General features: G+C 41.3%; 1 protein-coding gene across 1 annotated transcript in view; it reads left to right on the forward strand.

Annotated features, from left to right (window-relative positions):
• NT5C2 (5'-nucleotidase, cytosolic II) overlaps positions 1-22,194 on the forward strand; it is a 63,244-nt gene that overhangs the window by 7,667 nt on the left and 33,383 nt on the right. The window contains exon 2 of the mRNA XM_075504629.1: positions 13,302-13,422. Within this exon, the coding sequence (XP_075360744.1) occupies positions 13,322-13,422 (101 nt within the window). The 5' untranslated portion in view covers positions 13,302-13,321. The remainder of the gene's footprint in view (positions 1-13,301; positions 13,423-22,194) is intronic.

Raw genomic sequence — 22,194 nt, forward strand, 5'->3', positions numbered from 1 at the left:
CAAGGCCAAAAACCTCTGCTTGCTAGACTTGAGCAATCAGGAGGGAATGGATGATGAAAAACTAACAATGTTTTACTCATCTACCACTCATTTTTCTTCACTCAGATTTCTTCACAGAATATCTAGTGAGTAGATATTAACAAAGACAGTAATGAAAAGCACTTTCAGTCCTCACAAATCGATGTGTGCTGGTGGGGTCAAGAACAAATAGTAGAGAGGTTAGGATGTGTAGAGAACTGTCTTCCTGTGTTGTGATGCTCAGAGCCAGGCTGGGATTTTTTTCAATTGCTGTTTTGAAAGCAGTTAGAAGGAGGCATTTCTGTGGCTGCACAGGAGGCTTTGTGCTGGCTGGGTGCGTAGTTAGCTTGTTTTTTAGCAGCTACAGTATGTCAGGTAACATGCTGAAAAAGAAGTCCTTCTCAGTGAATCAGGGCTATCGTACTACTCTGCTTGGGACAAACATTTTTTAAAGGCATCTCAGAACCCAGGGGATTCAAGCTGTTCGCTCACCCACAGCAGGAGCACAAGACCGTGCTGTTGAACAAGTGTTCAGGTCTACACTGACGAGATACTTGAGGTTCCCTGAAGAGAGAGGAGTTCCGGCCAGAGGGAAGGTTCAGCGTCAGGAGCTCTCGGCTCTGGTTTTGGGATAACAGGGACCTGCTGACGATGCCTTCTTAGTTGTTTGTTAATGTTCTCTCACCCTTCAGGCTGACAGGTTTCTTCCAGGTCACAGCTGATGGAGTAGGTCTGTCAATTCATCTGTGTTCCCTCTGAGCACTGTGTATGCTGAGACGAGTACAGAGAGAGCACTATGTGTGTCCTCTTCAGCTCCTGCCAGGGAACAGTCTCCTATGTCAGCAGGATTGATTTAACCTATTAAAAAACAGGGGCACCATAGAAAGATGACTTTATTTCCTTCAAATGAACTTGGTGGTTTGGGTTTTGCTTGGACGGGGTAGTAAAAAGTTTCTGAAGAAAAAAAGCTGATACAGTTGGAAAACAGTATAATGTAGGCCTTTGGTATCACTTGATAAAGCTGAGACAGTTAGGTTATCAAAGAGAAGCCAGAGACTTAGCAAAAGCTCAAAGTCATCATAGATGTTCAGTTATTTTACTGATTAATTAAGTTACGTAGGTTGCCTAAGAAATGCTGTATGAATTAGCAGTCTTTTGGAAGAGCATGGGAATACTGCAGAGAAAGTATTCGTAAAATTAATTTACTTGTAGAGTTTCCTGCAGTGGTGGCTCGGTACTACACATCTGTCAAGATTAAATGAGATTTGGGGGCTGATAATACCTAGGTGGGGACACTATTGTGCCCTAAGGACAGACTTGTAATTTAATTTGTAATCAGGCAGACTATAATTGCTATGTTTGCCTCTGATTAAAAAAACAGGTCAGAAAAGAAATGAATTGTGCTCTGTATGCAGAGGGGAGCTTCACACTGTAAGAACACTTCAAAACACCTACAGGCTTCACATTCCCTGTTTTCTCATCTTTGTGCTTGCTCAGTTGGTAGGTCTGTGTAGCTTGCTTCTCATCGGCAAGGAGCTGCTGGGTGGGACTGCTTGCTAAGAACAGAGTGCAGGAAAGGTTTTGAGTACACACCTTTCTGGTCTCCATGATGAGTGATAAGTACATGTCCAGCCTCTGGTTGAGGGAGAAAGAGGATCTCTGTGTGGCTTAGGTGAGGGGTACCTGTGGTTGCTGAACTAGGAGGAACATGGGGAAGGAGGGAGTTGTACTTCTGGCCTTTGTGAGCATTTCAGGAGAGTGTTAGAGCCGGCCCAGGAGTGAATTTGGTGAGCTGAGCCTGGATGCAAAAGACTCTTGCTGCTCTCACCTGAAAGGCTAGATCAGCCTCAGGGAAGACTTCTTGGAAGAGAGATGGGTAACCATTATTAAGGAGGAAAGTAGGAAGCCCCTGAAATCTGTAGTAGGCTCGTATGCTTCTGGAGCCCTGTATGTTAGAGAATCAAGATCCTCTTTACTAAGTGATTTCTGTATTTATCTTCACAGTGCTCTTTATAGCTGAGGAGTATCATTATTTTATCTTGTTTGTGTTTTGTGGACAACCAGCAAGTTGAAAACTGGCCGAGTTTTGCATATGAAGTCTGTGGCCTTGCTGGGTATTAAGGCTTTTTCTCCTGTGTCTGGCTTAGTTCCATAGTCCTCAGCTCATCGTTCTTCTTTTGGAAAGATGGGTTTATTTGTCAATGATCTGCCTGTTACTGGTGGGTAAGATCTCAAAAGGAAGAGAGACCAAGTTAGTATATGAGCATTTGGTAAGCTTTTTCCTTAAAGAAGGTGGGAGGAGAAGAGAGTGCCGCTGGGAAAGAAAACTCTTAGCAGGAAAAAAAAAGTTTGTATTGTTTTTGACAGAGCAACTCTCAGAATTACGGGATCGTCTTCAGCTGTTGATCTCAGTGTTTACTTTCAGTAACTTTTTTTGTGAAGGAGGAGCCAGTGTTCCCCAGTTCAACTATGCCAGGTTCTTTAGTCAGCAGCACGTCCCTTGGCAAGTGTTGTGTCCAGAGCCCTGGGACTCACACTGACTAGCCAGCTGGCTATCTGCACCTGGGCTGAGCAGGGACCACTTTCAGCCAGGGCTGGAGGGGGAAGTGAAGTCATGTTTCCAGCCTGCGGAGGTGTTCAGATGCCGATTCTGCTGTCACGTCTGTTTATATGGCCCATAAATGTGTAGAGAGGGCCCACCCAGCATGGAAGAGGGTTCAAGTGTGTTTAAAAAAATCATCGTTATTCTTCCTTTTACTTTCAAAGATTAGAAAAAAGCCAGAATAAGCTTTCAGTATCTTTGCTTTTTCTATAAAATATTAATGAAGCAGGGACCATGATCTTCAGAGACAGGAGGGTTTTTTACCAGTAAACACAGTCAGTAAGGAAAGCCAATAAAAATGTCCTCCCTCACCTTCAGTCTTTAGAAGATAAAGAGGACTTTTGGCTGTTTGCGTTATCCAGGCTGACCCAGTTGCATGCTTTCAGAATGACTGTGCTACTGATCGGAGTTGCGCATCGCAAATACTTTGTCGGTTGCTATTGCGCTTCAGGAAAGGCCCATTAAGTCTGTATTTGCTTCCTGAAACACAGTGGAATCTAATGAAAAGTGTCATTGTTTTGAAACACCATCATCTGCTGCCAAAAGAGGTACTGTTGTATAATCCTTAATAGCAGGTTAGAGTGGCAGTTGTTCCTTGGTTTGAAATCGGTATGTGGAAGGATGGCTTTCCAGTTCTCTCTCCGGGGGTGGCATGTCTCATCTTGTTCTCTCTCTTCGGGAACTGTAACTCACACAGAGGTGTTCAGCTATCCTGAGTTGGTAATAGATCCTCACACAGGTTTGAACACCAGGAGTGTCACTTAGAAGTAACAAGCTGAAGGGGTCAGAAGAAACCGGCAGTCTCCTTTGAGAAGGGGCAGCAATGCTCTGGCTGCTGAGTAGCCAGGGGTTATATGTGTTAATTCTTGCCATTAGGTTTATTTGTTGCTAAAGATGCTTCAGATTCTTCTTATATAGAACATAGAAAAGTTTATCTTGATTTTCCTTTCTGATTTGCAGAATTCAGTGTGTTCACTTCTATGCTGACATTTCTGCTTTTCATCCGTTTATGTTAACGTGCAGCTCGGCTAGCATGCTGTCATGCTTCATCTTTTTAGCAATGATATTAGTATTTGCAGATATCAGTCAAACATTGAATTCCTGTTGTGGTGGGCATTTGCATCAAAGCTTACCTCCTGGTTTGCAGCTAAAGCAAATACATAGGAACTCTCAAATATTTTCTTTAGGGTAGACTGTATTGCAGCAGAGGGATCAAATTTGTCTCTAGTTTTTAATCTTTTGAGACCCTGTGCAACCAGAGCAATTGCTTACGGGAAAACAGTGTGGGTAAAATATTTGAATTATCTTATGGATTTCTTCCTGGAATTTAACAGCTGGAAACGAAAAGCAGTGAGAACAACATCTTCTTAGCCAGGTCCATGCTTGCTATTGGCAGGCGCTCAGTTGGACAGCAGTTTGGGAACCTCTGCAGCAGAGGTTGCTGCAGGCTGCTGAAGACCTCTTCCCAAGGAAGCGAGTTTCCCAGGGCCGTTAGGGTGCACAGTTCCTGCTGGTGTTGGCTCAGAAGAGCCTTTGTTTGTCCGTTCACCTTCTCTCCAGGTGAAACCTCTCTCTGGAGGTTTCTTTCCAATATTTCTTGTGCCTCAGCCTCTTATTCACCGATACATTGATTTATAAGGTGAGGAAAAGTCACCCGAGGCATGATACTCAGTTTGACTGACCTGCTGGGTAGCTCAGGCTGTTTGACTTTTCTGCATTGATTCTTAACTCTGTGAAAAAAGACTGATTTAAACATCACCCCCGTCCCCTTCATTTAGACCCCTCTGGCAATGGAAAAATTACTCCAGAAATTTATTAAGTTGTTTCATAATTAGCTGTCCTCTCTGTTAATATTTTTTGTGTGGACTTATTTAATTTCCAGTCATGGGCTCTTTCTCTGTCATTGCTAAACTGAGAGCCCTCCACAGTCACACTGCTTTCCTGTGTGTAAATGCTTCTAGACTATTTTCAAATCACCTGCAGAACCTCTCCCTAAATTGGCAATCTTCCACTCCAGCCTTACTCTCTTTCACAGCTTTATTCCTTCCTCAATATAATCAGTATCATTCTTGAATGGGGACAGCTGGCTGAAGACAGTTTTCCAGCAGTGTTTGTAGCAGTGACAGATAGGCACATGGAGTCCTGCTTGGTAGCCTTGTACATCCAAGGATCATATTTGACCTGCAGTTGCAGCATTTATTTGAGAGCTCATGTTCACTGATTCTTCTCTGTGGCATAGCTCTTGCTTTTCTGGATCAAGTCTCACATTCCTTAAGTATGGTCCTCCTCCTTTTTTTCTAGCAGTGGGATGATACGGGGCACACTAGACTTAGAGAAGTGGAGAACTAGTGTTACCTCTAACAAACTGTTTGTGTAAGAAGCAGTATGTTGGAAATTACTTAACTAAAATGCTAATTCTGCAGGAAATACTGAGAAGCACGAGCTATAGGGAAGCTAGAAAATATGCTAATGAGCTCACTGGAGAATGTGTGGTTCCCATTTCAAGGCAGTAAACTCAGTTAGAGACAAATGAGGAGAATGGATGGTCTCATGGTACTCAGAGAGGGTCAGATTTGAGGTTTGCTCCTCACAGAGTTGCACTGCGGATTTCATAGTTTTCCAAATTCCTTTCTAACCATCCATAAAATTGATGATAATTAAATAATGCTTAAAATATTTTAAATAACTAGTGCTCCTTGGAGTTCCTGAATGAATAGAACTCCTTTGATAGAAATGGATGGTCACCCAAAGGAACTCCAAATTTATCTGTCTGTCATTTTTACTGTGTCTAATGCATTTGGGTCCTGGATTATTACTGGAGCTCTAGGCACTGTGCAGCCACTCTGTGGATATGGTTGTCAGTAGAAATAGTCTGATTAAAAAATCCGGGTAAAATAAGCAGGGTTTTGTTAACTATATTTTACAACATATTTGATACATAGCCATTACTTTAGCATCTGGCTTTATGACAGAGATAAAATTCAGCCTAAAATTAAATCAAATGCTATAATAAGCCACATGAGTAGCATTCACCCTTCTTATACCTTACCTGTCCAGAAATAGCCCATGAGTTACCGTTGTCTGTCAGTCAGACCATAGTCAAAAAAATGTGTGACTGGGAATGCTTTACCAATTTCACTGAAAGCACGTTCTTGGAAAAAACAGCTTCACTGATGTCAGCACTGCGGTGGTGCCCAAGAGAAACAGCTACCCCCTTCCCGTGGGAGGACTCAAAGCCAGCATTGGAGATTGCAGGCTTGGAGGTGGGAGGGTTAGTACAATCTGTGGAGCAAGGAGAGTGTTATCAATCTAACGTAATCCAGTGGGTCTTTCTATACTGCAAGTGGGACCTACTGTGAGCTCAATACATGTGTCTGTGGTTAACCTTAACAGGTTCTTAACAGCCGATCTCTACCTCTTTAATGCCCTGTAATGGGCATACAGAATTATCCTGCTTAAAGCCAACCTCAAGTGTTAATTATCATGAGCTGAGAGTAAGTTTTGAAGTGTCTCTTGGAAGTAATTTAATATTCTAATAGGAAGAGCATATTTTGTCCTTCCTGCCATCATGAACCTGAAGCCTTGCTGTCAGAGAGGTGGCCACCCAGAAGTGGAAGTTCTTCAAGTGAAGAACTTAACTTTAGGCACAAGGAGAAAAAAAAAAAAAGTCAATTTAGGTTTAGGTCATTTACAAGCTTCACTGCTTATATTTGGAAACTGTGGGCTTCCCAGTGTTGACGGAGATCTCAAGTCATGGACATTAATTTTCCAAAAGCATCACTAATTGAAAACACCTTTTGGAAACAATTTGCTATTGGCTATTAAGCAGAAGCATTGGCAGTAAAACACAGAATTGTCATCCCAGAGCTGTGGGGGAGAGGAGAGGAACTGTGTGAACTAACAGAACGGGTGTGTAAGGCTGCAATTCAGAATAAGATTGGAGCGTCATCCGGCATCCATGCAATCCCTGCGGCTTGGAGCAAGTCAGAAGCCTACTGCTTTGGGGCTTGTGTCATGCATAAGTTAGGTAGTTCAGTCTTCAAGAATGTGTAGATGTGATATAGATACCTAGTGTAACTGATAACCTTGACCAAGACTAATTATATTTTTGTCTTCTAATTCTTCATTAATTGACTCCAGTGTTGTCATTTTCAGTACATTTCCTAGGCTTGCCATCAGGTAAAGCTGACGTAGCCTAAAATATATTCAGCTAATTATTTTAGGATTCCTGAGGAGACTTTATCAGATGGCTGGTCAAACATGTTCATCTCTGGTGTGTATTCTGTAACATTCTCTTTGGTTGCAAATTGAATGGGATGTACTTAATTATCATTAACACACTATCATCCTTTTTTTTCAATGCAAACTAGAAATATTTCTTGAAGAATTCTACCCCTTCTTCAGTATTTGTCATATCTGTTCAGTAATGCCTCTGCTCCCTTGCTAGGATTTCTCTTGTTCCTACCATACTTAAAAAAATCTCTTTTTTATTGTCCTTACCTCTGCAAAAGTGGGAGCTCCACCAAATTTTGCAAGCTGGTTTATCACAAGATGTTTTTCTTCTCATATTGCACTGGTAGGAGCTAAAGGAGTAGTTTTCCTGTTTTCCAGTGTGTTTTGATGGTACTCCTGGATTCTGTGGTCATACTGACTTCTGTACATCTGGGACCTGTAGTTCTGAGTTATCAGGAGCATTAAAATGTGGACTGGGGAGTCCCCCACCCGTCCTCTCTGCATTGTTCTTCCCAAGCAGAGCGTGAGCAGAGATTTCGGTATTTAGCTCACATGAATAGTTCTCCTGGGTTTCAGAAATGCCACTTAACAGACTTTTTTTTCTCATTAGTTGGCATTTTTAGTTCTAGAAAGTCTATGTGACCCTGCCTTCTAGCAGCCCTAAGATGTCTCATCTTTTTCTCTTGTCTGCTGCATCCCTTCAGTGAGTTTGTGACACACAAAGTTGGGGTTCATGGAGTGTTTGAGGGCTCTTCCCTCCTGGACACTAGCTGAGTTGAGTCACCCCTTGGCTGAGATGGGAGCCTGAGATGCACAGGAAGGACTGTTCCAGGGAGGTAGCCATTGAAGGGCCTGCACGTTAGGAGAAGATGAGTAACTATAGGTATTTATATGTGAACTGATTCATTGCCTTTGCAGAGAGCTTCAGTGTGGGCATGGCGGGTGAGATCAAGCACAGTGCCTGAGTGGCAGTGTTGAAGAGGAGACTGAAATGGTTGTGTTGAAGAGGAGACTGAAATGGAGACTGAAACTTAAACAAGTTAATAGTTTGGGAGTGTGGCTGCAACATGAGAGAGCTGGTGTCAATGCAGGGTTTGAATAGGGAGCAGAAGTCAGGCGTGTTTAGGAATGTGTAGAGATTTGAGCTTGCAAAGGGTGTATCAGTCTAGGTATTATTCCTACTGTGCAGTTTCAAGCAGGGCACATATGTCAAGGCATGTTTATATTTATGAAGCTGGCAATGTTAAGCATGAAATTCTATTTAATATACTTTTTAGCTGACCTTTCAGTGTCTGCCAGTTGATGCTAAATATTGAAATTTGAATTTGTGTTGAAGTATACTGTGCAAAGAAGATGCAATGTATCTCTGTGATTCATCCTGACAGCAGTAGAAACTCAGACTGGTTATTAGCACAGAGATAGAGGAATTGGGACTTCTGCATTTGATTCCCACTTGCTCTGTGTTATTACTTTCTCTGTGCCCTTCTGTCCTTAGCTGACAAAATGGGGACAGCACCTTTTGTTGCCCCTAAATGTATTATGTGAACGAGAGTTTGTGAAGTGCTTTGGGATGGCAGGCGTAACGTAAGAACTGCTGGGCTGGGTGAGGCCAGACACCTGCCCAGCCCCTGATCGCACAGTGGCAGTAGGAGATGCTGTTGAGGGGGACGGCACAGTCCTGGCCGCTTTCTGCAGTCCATCCCAGGATATCAGAGGATATGATGCTAACCTGAGTGGGTTTCACCTCCTCTGATGCTAGCTGTCCCAAGTGTCTAGCCTAAACTAGATGCAAGCTACTTCTGCCCTTGGTGGAAGGAGAGGGATGCTCCTGGAAAGTGAGTCTCTCACTTTTCTTAACCACCCTTACATGGACAGTCCTCTCAGCTGCAAAAAACCCTGCTTTTTCCCTGCCTGTTTGTGAGACCATGCTATGACCTGGGCCAGGAATTTTATCTAAGTCTTGAACAAGTCAATCTCAATCCTGCTCACTTTGCTTTTTCCCATTCTTTGGATTTTAACATGGTTCATTCCTCCCTTGCCGAGACCCCACAAAGCCACTTGAGATGGAGCAGCGTTGCAGTGGGGAGCCAGGAACTGCTCTAGGCTTGGCAAGGGCACCACGAAACTTGCCCGTACACCCACAGCCTCCGACTAGACACAAAGCTTTTAAGTAGCTAACATTAGGGGTGATGATTTTTCTCTCTGTTCGCTTTCCACTGTGCACGTACGTGTGTGGGTCGTACTGACAAGTTATTAAGGATTCTTGAAGCAGAACGTGTGAGAAGAGGCAGATGTAGTACATGGTAAATCAGTGTGAGTACGCTACAACCTTGGGATTGGTTAGCGATGCTTTTGTTTTCTGCTATATAAGCTCTCAGAACATATCCTAGACAAAGTGGGATTGTCACTGCTATTTTGTTCATCTTCACATTTTAGTGCGTGTGCCTCTGATTTGGCATTGCATCATCGAAGTGTTAAACTCAGAAAAAAATACAAGCAGTGCATTTAACCTGAACACATCAAGTATTACCAGGTGCAGAAATTTCTAACTATTTGTTGGCCAAAAAATATAAGAAAAATAGTAAAACTTGAAGGGGAATGCTTCTGGATGTGTTATTTTATATGTATGAGTACTTGAAAAAAATACACTATGGATAATACTTGAAGTCAGCCAAAACCTGACAAAAGAAGCAAATGAACTTACTTCAAAATATGTGCTAAAAATCTCATGGTATTTTGGACCAAAGCATATATGCTGGATAGTAGCTCTGTATCAAAGCTTTGGAGCTGAGATTTTAAATACTTTTTCAAAATTAACCCTGTACCATAAATGCTGTCAGGTGCTTAATTAAGACTGCACTAGCAAGGAGCATGTTTGCAATAAATTATGGGGAGGTGTTCTGACATGCTTTATCTATGTAAAGATTTCTATTTTTATGTGAAGCTATTTACAGATTATTGATTTCAAAAATAGATTTGTGACTAAAGAAAGATAGATCGTATTTCAGTTGCTCGGAGTTGAGAATCTTGCCTGGCTGGCTGCCCACTCTCTTAGATGTTTATTCCAGTGCTTACAAGTGTATGAAGTGATTCAGCCCTTCTTATTTTTCTCTGTCTATTTGGAAGAAGGAATTTGTATTCAGGGATCAGGTCCCATATCTCTTACCCACACAGGTAGGCTGATTTTTACACCTTTGAAGCATCAGAACAATTTCATTGAAGTCTGTGAGACTTTTTGTGTGAGTAAGACTTTTGGGTGGGGAACATTCATCACAATGTCTTTTGTCAGTTGTTACTGTTTTATTTCAGAGCAGTATGGTATTGTCACAGTGCCAGTGGAGCCTGCTAAGCTGTAAGAGTGCCTTTGAGTTCATGTAATACAAAACTTCAGCATAAGGTTTTTTTATTTTATGCTGTGTGAACATTAAAAGAAAGATTTTAATAAATAAATCAGGGCAAAGCCTGAAGATAGAGGTAATATCTTTTATTAGACCAACTGATAGAGTTTGAAAATTTCGACAAGCTTGTGTGCCCAAGAGCTTGTCTGTTTTTTCCAGCCATACCAGTTGGTCTAATAAAAGATATTGCCTCTGTCTACAAACTTTGTCCTGCCTATGAACTCTGTTCATCACAGCTACAGCAAAATACTACCGGAACATTAAAATAATTCAGGCCTTTCTTGCTTAATTATGGAAACTCAGATTTTTGTGGTTTCCTCAGGTCTCAGCTTTTTGAATCCCAGCACACACAGAATAATGCAGTCTGGTTTCTCCTACTCTAGATGAGAGTTTATCACATAGGAGCTCAAACTGCTTCACTGATTCCTCATTTTAGAAAGGATGTTATTAAAGGTAACCTGCTAAAGTTCTTCTGCCATCGGGATTTTAGGATGTTTTGTAGGATACTATTGGTGAACTATCAGATGTCTGTCATGGATGGCCGTTGGGAGCAGTCCTATCCTAGTACCTGTGTCAGCGTCTCTGATGTGGTGTGATGGTAAGCAGATGAAGTGGGAAGAAGAGGCTGGCAGAACGGAAAGTCTCTGGCTTTGGCTGTGGGTGTAAATCTTCGAATCTTGCTATGTGTCTGGCTGGATAAGCAGAATAGTGTAGCCCTTCTAAATGGCAGGAAGCTTGGATTTGGACTTGTTTCAGCTGGAAGACCTAGACCCGGACTTGTCTTAAGAGTCATAAGACCAGCCATGCAACAGTTTTTTCAGAGCTATTTAACTTGCTTTTTAGACGCCTTAAAAGTATATGTCTTTTGGATCTGAATCTGTAGCTCTAGGTTAGTAGCTTTAAAATATCTCCAGGTAAGACCAAGGTGGTGATGATCTGGACCATCTTGAAACGTCCATGGGATTGATGATTTTCCACCCTCTGGGGACACAAGGCCTTTCTGTAGTTTGCAGTCTTGGGGTCATACCACATCCCTCACTGTGCTGCATGTCTCTCGGCTGCTGACCTGGAGTCTGTCCCTCTCTCATGGGCACTGCTCCTCTCCAGAGTCCCCTCTCCTCCGTCAGGACTGCTACAGCCCTTGCTGCCTGTAAGGACCGTTGCTGCAGGCAGTGCCCTGCCTTTGAAGTGGAACAGGTTGATGCTTGCGGGCTGTTTAGTTCTGTGCCCTGTGCTGCCTTCCATCTGCCTTTGGGCATGGCTGAAATAGCTGGTAATTACTTATAAGCCCTTGGTGGCCGGGGCCTGGGCTATTTTAGAAGCTGCTTCTCCCTGCATGCCCTGTTGTGGAAGTTGTGGCTGGCTGGAACGGCCCGTCACCCTCTCGCTGCGGTGACCTCCTCTCCTGGGTGTGTTGCAGGGAATTCGGGGGGGAGAGCTCTCAGCTCTGGCATGCAGTCCCTTGGGCTGCCTGCCAGGGCCTAAATTTGGTGACCTTTAGGATGTGGCAGAAGATGCATTTGTAAACCTTGGTTATAGTAACTGGGAGACAAGCGGAGAATGCCGGGGGAGGGAGGAACACATTTTTTACCGACAAGCTGTTTGCTGTCTGTTTGATTTTTATGACCAGCAACTAGTAGGTAAAAAGACTAACAAATGCTGTGACAATTGCAACTGTTGCTCTTTAATCAAATTTAAAACAAAAAATTATACAGATTCCCTCTAGGAGGGTGAGCACGTGTGTGACCACCGAAAGCGCTGTGACTTCTAACGCTGGTTTGGACACTCGCTCTACTCTCTACTTTGCTGAAATTGTCTAGTTTCCCTTCTGTAAAATGTGGGCAGTCATATTTTAAAGGTGTCTAGAAATGGTTGCTGTATCATTACTCGTGTAGCTTGTGGGTGGTTTTGTTTCTTTTAAGGAAGAGCAAACAAGCCAAGCCTGCGGTCCAGCAGTTGTGTGGGTTACACAAGAATGTGGTTTCATGTTATACCTAATTTGGTATAACTGTGGGATGTGTCTCCCACCCTGTTCTTTGCACCGGCTCTAATGATAGCGTTGTGGCAGGTTGAGCTGGGTTCACCCAGTGGCAAACTACCCAGGTTTTGTTTGCTTTTGGTCGGTTAGTTTTGATGGACGAGGACTTGGACTGGTGAGCTGAACTGACTCACCATGGCACTGCTTCATCATCCCATCTGGTGCCAGGGATGCAACAGGACATGCATTTGGCTGGAGGAGGGGTCGAGCAGGATTGTCCCAGTGTGCTAATACCACCCTTGTTTCCTCACTTCAGGGCCTTCCTGATGAGAAGGACTGTCTGGTGGTTTGGTTTTGACAAGCAGTGCTTGTGAAGGGGTGCAGATGTTTGTGGAGATCTGCTAGTGAATCGCATTGCATTGCAATTCTGCATTGCAATATAATTGCAGAGATCTGCATTGATAGTGTTACAGGTTTGCAGTGCGTTCTTGCTCTGTGTGAATGTGGCTGACCTGAAGAGGAGAAAAGATCATCCTTCTACTTTCCTTCCAATTGTTTCTGCTAATTTAGCATATGTTTGAAGCTTTGTCTTTGCTTAGAGATCAAATGGCCAGGGACAAGGCTCTTTATTTTTACTGTATGGTAAAAGTGGCAAGGTCAGTCCCACTGGGGTTTGCAGGGTTTGCCCTGCCTAATTTATGTCATGTGTAAAGGGTAGGTTTTCCATCACCTATAACTAATGCGTATTAGTAACTCTAGGGTCAAAAAATACCCCTTTTCAGTAATGAAAACAAGGTCTCTGTTTCTAAATGCATTTTCATGACAATGGATAGGAATGTCTTTGCAGTTCCAGCCATGTGGAAAAGCCTTCTCAGCTCTCTGTTTTAACACCCTATCTCATCAAACATCTCAGAGGAAAGCATCTTACTTGACCTGCAAACTCAGATCATTCCACTGGGTACTTTGCAACACTTCCTGAGTGGCATTGCATCTCTTCATACCAGGAAACAGAAAACTTTCTGGTGAAACAAACCTTGAACTTAAGCAAGCTTTTCTCTTCTGCCTCTTTCAGAAATAAATAAGCATTTGAAGATGACAACCTCATGGAGCGACCGACTCCAGAATGCAGCAGATCTCCCTGCAAACATGGATGGGCATGCTCTGAAAAAGTACCGCCGGGAAGCCTATCACCGGTAAGTCATTCATGTAACCCCAAACTAAAATGCTGAGACAGAGGGAAATAAACTAAGCATAAAACCCACACATTTCTTGCTTTTTACTTGTTGGTAAAAGTCATTCTCACCTTCCTTGTAGAAGTGTTAGGAGAAGAGAACTTAGACGATAGCACAGTATTGGCCTGCAGGAATTTGCAAACAGTAGAGTTGAGATACATGTACTAGAGCGAGTGAGGGTATGCTTTCTTAATGCAGTTGAAAGATTAATCAAAGTTAGATTTTGGGATAAAAGCTTTCAAGTCAACAAATACTCAGTGGCAGAAGTGTTATAGTAATTATTACAGGGCACACTGGAGAGCATAGCCTTAGATGCTGGAATGCACAAATATGAATAAGGAGGAAATCAAATGGGATAAGAAATTGTTTGAGAATTATATCTAGTATGATTAATTCTATGCAACACAGGAGCATGTAGAAGCACTAGGCAAGATCTCAGCCTCCTTTTCTGTGGTAGGTGTGCCTAAAACCATGTTTGCTGTAGAACAATTACTGTCTAAATAAGATAGAGTACAGAATAAAATAAATGTTTCACTCTCATTTTAGAGTTTGGGAATCAAAGTACAGACCCTAGATTGTTTTTGCAGGGTCACATTGGAGGTTTGGTTGAGCCAAGAATTTAGCCCACAGCTCCCAAGGTTCCAGGCATAGAGCATAAAGGCATAGAGCATTGATGCAGTCTGTATCCTTATCAGATGTCTGGACCATTGTGGAGTTAAAAACAACAGCATCAAGTAATTGTCAGTATTCTGTTTGTGGGAGGTGTATCTTCAAAGTTTCACTTGTTTATTTTGAGAAGTCATGCAGTATGATGATCAGAGTATATTCAGCCGGAGTTGGGGAGACGTATGTCTGATACAGAAACAGAAAGAGAAGTCAAGTTTCCCAACCTCATGCTTAAATGCCACGTTGCATTTGTGATTCATATATGGTGGTATTTCTGAGGAAGTGTTTTGGAAGTGTTAGATATCTTTTGATTCTCGAAATGGAATCTAATTAGAGAAAAACGCCTTAGCATCATATGATAGGCCAGGTTGTGCAAGTTGCAATGTGTAAGGCTAAGTAATGGATCTTGTGGTATGTTTCTGAAGCTTTCCAATTTCCAGTGAATGTGTTTGGGCACGTGTCTTAAGTGGTGGCATTATTTGAGACTCCTGTGTCAGCTGGTTTGTCAGATATGGAAACATCTAATGAATATAACTATATATAGCACATAAAAAGAGAGGGATTTTATACCATTCCCTGGCAAAATATCTTCACCTTGTTTAAGTCATTGACAGGTTTACCTTTGTGTCATAATTTTACCTATGACTTTAGTTGTGTTACTCCTGATTTAGACTGATGGAAATGAAGCCAGAGTTAAGACCTATTTTTTTTTTCCTAAATATTTCCTCAACATTTGTTATGGTTAGGTGCTGACAGTCTGCTAAGTGTTGTACAAGATCCAAAGGAAGCAGTACTTGTCCTTAAGAGCTCACACATTCAAGTCTTCATCATGTTTACTCTTACTTATGTAAGAAATCTTTACTTTCAGAAATAATTTCCTTATGGAAGATGAGAGTGCACTCATATAAAGGAGGGTTTCCCACTGGGAGCTGGGATCTGGTAGTCCAAAACTAGTCTGTGGTACAATTTAAGTACCCCTTTTTAGAGTCTAGAAATGTCTTATTCAAAATATATTGAGCAGAAATGTTGCTAGCACTTCAGGTTTTCATGGAAAGCACAACACAAAATACATTAAGGGGAGGCACATTTTTGTTTTGAAATTACTATCCTCTTTTAAAAAGAGAGAGAGGGAGGGAACAGGAGAGAATGAGAGAACCTGATGCCAAGACTGTAGTATAAATCTGTGCTATTAATGGCTTTGGTGTACCAGTTTCATGGGAGTTATTTTGATAATCCACTATTGTAAGAATCTGAAACAACCTCATTCCAGAGGCAGTGTTGTCAGATTTCTATTTCTGGTATTTTTTGTGATCTTAGTGTTAACAGATGTGATGTTACTTAAAAGGTAAGTGCAGACTTAACATGATAGAGTAGGACTGAAGTTATTTGCCCTTATTGTTTTAGATTATATTTTTTAGTATTTTAAGAATTGTTCAGATGTAGAATATGTGTGCTGGTCACAGCCATCAGTTCTAGGATGTAAATTTGTTTCAGTGAGGTCCAAGTACTCTCTGACTCTTGGATATTGCTGAAGCACTGTCAATTTTATGAAAAAGAGATATAAAAACCAAGGCATTCATTGTCAAGATTCTTTTCTTTCTCTTCCTTTTTTTATCTTTGTTTTTCTTTCTCTTTCAATCTCTTTTTTCTGTCTCTTTTTCTTCTTACTCTAGCAGCTAAAGAAAAAAAACTTGAAAACATGAATCTAAAGTGACTTAGAAACAAAAACAATAAAAAAGAACATTTAATTTAAAACTATTCTTTTTTTTTACCTTAAAGCTGCTCCCAGTGATTTTATGGGCTGGAGGGCTGGAGGAGCTTGGCAGCTGGGCCACATTTACAGATGAGCATAACTGGGGCTAGCTTTTGATACTAATGTTGGAAGCCCAGTTGGGCTCAAAGTCATTCATTGGGATTTTCTAAATGCTGCTGGTAATGCTTGGTTTTCTGAAGTGTGAAATTTTAAAAACTTGTTTCACTGTTTGTTTACTTCATGCTTACTTAAATATCAGTGGAGATACCTAGACCAATTGATTTAGCTTTCTGGTTTTCATGAACTACGCCAGATTTTATATGCTTGAATTGTAGGTGTTGAAGCAGCATAAAATAAGTGGAAAAGTTTCCAATCCAAGCAAAATAGTTTACCTTAAAAAATAAAAATAATGTTCTTGTGGGCATGAAATTTTTAAAAAACTTTATAAAAAAATTAGCTCTGAAGATTCCACTCTAATAGTAATATTTTACTGTGGTCGTTCATACTAGGAATGTGTTTTTTCAGGTGTTGCACTTCTTATTGTATCATACTTGATGGATGGATGTTCAACATATGATATTGTTGGCAGAAATCCCAATTGAGACTGGTTTAACTGGTGTAATGCATACTGACTCAGAGTATGATGACTATATCATAATCATGTCTGAATGCCATAGGCAAGAATGTTCAAAATCAAATATTTATAGCTGTTTGCCTTTGTAGCTGTTTTCTTCCCAAAAGTTTTGCTTGGTGTTTGGATCAGTTCATATAGCTGCCTAAGAAATTAGAGTATTGAGGTTATTGATGAACTAAGCAAAACTTGTGAATATGGACACGTATGCTATGCTGTGGAGTTCAAGGGCTGTAAAAGTAACATCAAGAATCAGAAAAATCTGCAGGAGAGGAGAAGTGGTGGGGTTTTATCTTCAGGGTATTTCTGATGACTTTAACCAAGACTTTCAGTTAGCTAGCATTACTATCAGCCACAGACCTCATTATACAACATTGTTGGCGCCTGTTGGAGGTGAGGTCTGAAGATGAATTAATATACAAGCTACATGTTATTCATTCTCTAGCAGAGGTCACTGGTAAGAGGATACTGCATTACTGTGCTATTGGCAACATACATTTTAATTCGGAAATAAAATGCGTGTGTAGCTGTTAGGTGGCTTTTCCTTAGTGTGTGTGGTTGTGAGGCCACCTCCCTCATGTACTGCTTGTTGACTTTTCCGGGTAGAGGATAATCACTAGGTCATTTGTTCTGGAGGAGTACTGTCATTTAACGTGATTGTAATTAGGCAAGAACTAGGTTGACTCTGAGCCACCAAATTGCCCTAGTGTCTATTTTTTAACTTGGAGTGAGCACTTCTAGGCACCCTCTGGATTATCTCACATAGCTCTTTAGGGTTTAAATAGCAACCACATCTAGTTAAAGCAAATAATGGAAAAAGTTGATGTTCCATCCACTCTTGTTACTGACAGTTACCAAGATCCAGGAAACAGGTATTTGCATTTACTTTTATTCTGTGGTTTTGGCTTAACAGGGCAGTAAGGCTGAGATGGCCTTTTTGTTAAACATACAGACTTTGGGATGCTTTTACCGTTTTGCATCAGAGTAATTTGAGACTTCTCATCCTGAACATGGGGTTTCTGTTGTTGTTTTAGTTTTGTTTTCTTGCTCTGTTGTTTACTGGCTAGCGCAGGGGATGTGGCGTCGTGATTCCTAACCCTAATTCTCCTGCTGACTGGTCACAGAGTTTGAATAAGTTGCTTCATAGTTTTGTGCTTCCATTTGCTTTCAAAGCATCTTGTGATGTTAATATGAGTTAAGTGATTGAAGCTGTTAATATACACTGAGATCCTGGGTAAAAAAAAAGGTATATACTTTAATAATGACAAAGCAAAGGATTACCAATTGGTTGTTTTGATTTCTAGGGTTAAAGATGTATTTTAGTTTGTTTGAATTTGTAAAGTCTGGGCTATTCACTGCTAATCTTGTTTCTTCACTTTACTGATACTGGATCATCAGTGATTGCAAACAGGTGGAAATGTTATATAAACTAGGCTGTGAGGCTTGAAACTGTTTATATATTTGGGTAGCTATATATAAAGTCTCTTTAAAATGATCAGTTCATTGAGGTGGCAAATGAGAAAAAAATCTTTACCAGTCTGAAAATGCTCTTTTCATCAGATGCATTTGGATAGGCAGTGTGTGGTGTTTTCATCTAACTGTAAATGAGGTAGCTCTGTAGGCATTGCTGGCTGTGGTCTGTCCTCATATGTCTGTGCAGCCTCCTTGGACTCGTGCGGTTGCATGTGTGTAGCGGAGGGCAACATGTGGCTCTCTGTATTTATTTTGCTTTAGTGCTTCGGACACTGGAGAGAGGAGGGAGAGGGAGTGTTAAGGCGGCAGAATGGGCGAGCTTATGAGAAAGCAGAACACTTGCCAAATTAATAATAAAGAAATTACACTGAAAATGTCCCATGATCCCTAGCTTTAATAGTTTCACAGAGCAGACGGGTGTTATTTTGGGATGGAATCCATATGTGAGCTTCTTGGCACTTTGCTGTTGCCTGGGAAGAAAACCCAAACAATGGAAACAGAAATGGCCAAGGCTATCTCCTTCCATCTGATTCCTGCTGAATTTCAGAGGGAAGTGCTCATAGTCATGTTTCTGGATACAGCCTCGTCAGACTTTTAAGTTCCAGTCGTAACCTGATTTTCCAGTTTTATGTCACTATAATTGTGCAAGGATGGTTAATCTTGTGAAATTGCAGGGCACTATGTTGGAAATGTTACTAGAAGTGGCCAGGAAATTTTGATGCCCTTCTTCTGTCTCCCCTATGTGATACTGTTTCATCTGCCTAAAGTCATCTCAAGCCCAAACACTATCTCTAAATACGATTACAAACATACTGACCTGTCAGAATATTCCTCTTCGGTTGAAGAAGGAATAAAATGGAACTCTGAAAATCTAACAGTGTAAAAAAAGACCAAAATGGTATGATAAATAATAATATATGGAATGGTCATTACCTGCCCAAAGAAGCAAGACTCAACAAAAGAATGATTACATTGGTTTTAGTAGTTTAAAGCAGTTTGTGCCAGATTTGTGCCAGATACGTAAGGTCAGTGAGGGATTCATCTGAGTTCACTGCTGTTGGTGGAAGTCACCTGTAACCAGAACTATAATGTCATGTAGTGAGACATCTCCCCCAACCACATCTGGAGACTAGCTAGTAATAGAACATCCAGTTGTCATAAGAGTAGTAGGATTTTTTTTTCATTATTAGCCTTTTTAAAGAGGCCAAGGGGAACTTGGACATGGGAGGCTATTAAAAGCTAATCCATTTAGTTCCCTCTTATTTCTTTTTAACTCCTCTAGCTTATTAAAACATGGAAGTTGTCTATAAAGTGAAGATTAACCAAAGTGCCTAAACTTTGAGGAAGCAGGAATCTGAGCCTTCTGGCTAGTTAGTCACTGTTTCGTGGCTGGCTCGAGCCCAACTGTCCACCACAGTCTTTTTTAAACATACATGCAGGTCATGCTTAGCCAGCTCCCACTATATTTGCTGTTCTACTCAGCACTGTTGCAAGTTTCTTTGTATTTTTTTAATTTCCAGTGAGACATACTCTCCTGATAAAGAATGCTTCTTGCTGCAAGGTATTTCTAGACACATTTGGAAAATCATTATAAAAGTGCTCTGTTCCAGAAACCTCGCCTCCCATTGTTCATTTTCATTTTCTTGCTATGAGGAGTTGTGAGCCATGTGCCAAGTTCCTCCTTAGTTGTATAATTCTGTGCATTTTGTTTATTTTGTCAGTCATATTACAAGAATATTATACACGCAAATTTCATTCAGGGCACAGAATGCTTTTGAGATTTTGCACAAATAAAATAAAAACATTTCTCCCTCTCTGCATTCGCTCCTCTCCTGTGTTACTTGAGAAGAGTTGGGATTTAGGTTCCTGCCTCAGAATTGATTGACAAGAACAGTAACAAAACCGAGTTCAGTTCTCTTGTAAAAATATAAAGGACTGTGAATTGCAGTGTTGAGGATATCAAGGGCTCTGTGACTCCCTTTATGCATGCTCAGCAGTTGCTTCTTCTCTGCAATACAACACATTTTTCTCTTATCCAGCACAATTAGTAGAGCTCAAAAAGAAAATAAATACTGTCATCATTGAGAGCCTTCTGCTGTGGCCAAACTGCAGGGTTTAATCTTTGAGGAAGAACTCATTAGGGAGGAAACGTGCTTCATGGTTTCCCTTAAACGGCTCCTCAAGTCCATTTTTCTACAGGTGTGGATCAGAGCCAGACTAAGTCACCCCAAGTCCAGGCTGCTGCCTCCCCACTCCCAGCTGTACCGTGTGCTGGTTGAGGGAGCCGATGGGGCTGGATATGGTCCCTCAGCCAGCTTCCCCACAAGCACCGACACCTGGGACTGCTCTGGCCACACTGCACAGGGAGTGCAAAACTGTGGGAGATTCACAGGGATATTCCTCAAAGCAGAAATATAAAGCTTGGTTTCTCATCAGGAAGGAAAGATGAAGGCAGGAGAAAGGCAATGTCCTATTTAAGGAGATGCTCTGGTTGCAGATAGATGTGGAGCTGAGGAGTTGGGTTTAGGCAATACCCACCTCTGCCTCTCAGCACAAGGAATGGAGAGGATGTTCTCATGCTATGCCTGCAGTTTGATTTGTCTTACTGCCCAGTGCTGTTAAATTTTTAGATCAGCTTAATTTTGAACTCCAGTGCTCCTAGTTAAAACAATTATTTTCTGAATGGAAACAAACAAAATCAGGGGAAGGGAAAGTGTGATTTCTTCTGATTCTGGCAAGTAGAAAAATTATTCTAGATTAAAACTTCCTTGCCTAAAAATGTTCGGTGATTTTAGTTTTCCTCTTATTCTGACTTTATCTTGACTGTTTGTAATCTGGAAGCTTTTTTGATTTTTGTTTATCTAGATGAGCTGTAAAAAACTTGTCATCACATCCTTTCCTTTAGAGACCAGAGGATCTTTTCTCTCAGGTGGTTAGGGTTCCTAGGGTCTTAGTGATGGTTTTGCTTTGTAGGCATTAAAAACAACTCTTGTCCTTTCTCTATACCATGTCTTCTGTGGAGACGTTACATTTTTGTAGCCAAAAGACACATTTGACTGGTATTCTTGAAATCAGGCTGAGCGTACCTTCGATTAGGATCTAAGCACAGCTTTGAATCGGGCTAAATCTGCAGCTTCTGAGACGCACCTGGCTCTTCCCAGAAACTGTTGTGGTGATTTAATCTCAACTTCTATCTTTAGTTTCTAGGATACTGCATATATTTACTACTTTGAGTAGACCCCCTGAATTAAGCTGGTAAACTTCTGGGAGTAAATATTTGTAAGTATCTACTTAGCCACTTGTGTCTAGGGGGGCACCGTGCATGGGAGACGTCTTCCTTTATCAGGCTTTAAAGTTGAGGTCCTGAGTGCCTACAGAATAACCCAATATCTGTCTGGGCCTTCAGAAGAGACGTGAAATTGGTTCCAGTTTTTTTTGCCACTGTTTAGTCTGCCATTTAATCTGCCAAGGCGTATCCAAGTTTAAATTGATTAAAGTGTTCTCATTTCCTGTCCTGAACATGTTGTGTAATAGCCTTCTTTAGCTTTTTTAAATATTTGCTCTGTTTCACTCCAGCACTGGTGGGTGAAGTGGTTACCACATCAAATCAGTCGGTAGGATGCCTTGAAATCTGCCAGGTCCTGTGCACTGTTGGGGCATGATTAGACCCTGCCACGTAGGGTTTCTAGGTCATAGGCAGTATTTACGAGTTGATGGAGAAAGAGAGATCTTCACCAGCTGTTACCAAGAGGGGGCTGGTATAGTAATTTTCATGTTTTAGTCATAAGACTTATTTTGGAACAAAAATATACTAATAGATGTTGTTCGTTTCATTGCCTTTAGTAAACTTTTCCAGATCTTCAGTATCAACGTGTGCTGGGTTTTTTTTTTTTTTTTTTTTAGTCCCAGGGTCCAGTTTGTAAATACTCCGAAAGCAAGCAATGAAAAAATGCCAAAGGCTTAGAGATCTTTCCATGGCTTTTGGTCAGTTTGGTGTCGTCATCATCTAAACATAGGCAGGCTGGACTGGAAGAGATCTCTTGGGTCACAGCTCCCTTGTTTTTGCCTTTCACAGGCACTGTCGTATTACCCTTTTTATAAGTGCATTCAGCTCCGTCTTGGTGCTTGTTTTTTGTCCTCATTTGGGAAACTGTTCCCAAATGTTGCAATTCTGAAACACTCTTCTGAGCTTCTTTAAATTTCCTATTCC

Source organism: Mycteria americana, chromosome 6 (assembly GCF_035582795.1).
Source record: "Mycteria americana isolate JAX WOST 10 ecotype Jacksonville Zoo and Gardens chromosome 6, USCA_MyAme_1.0, whole genome shotgun sequence".
Classification (NCBI taxonomy): Eukaryota; Metazoa; Chordata; class Aves; order Ciconiiformes; family Ciconiidae; genus Mycteria; species Mycteria americana.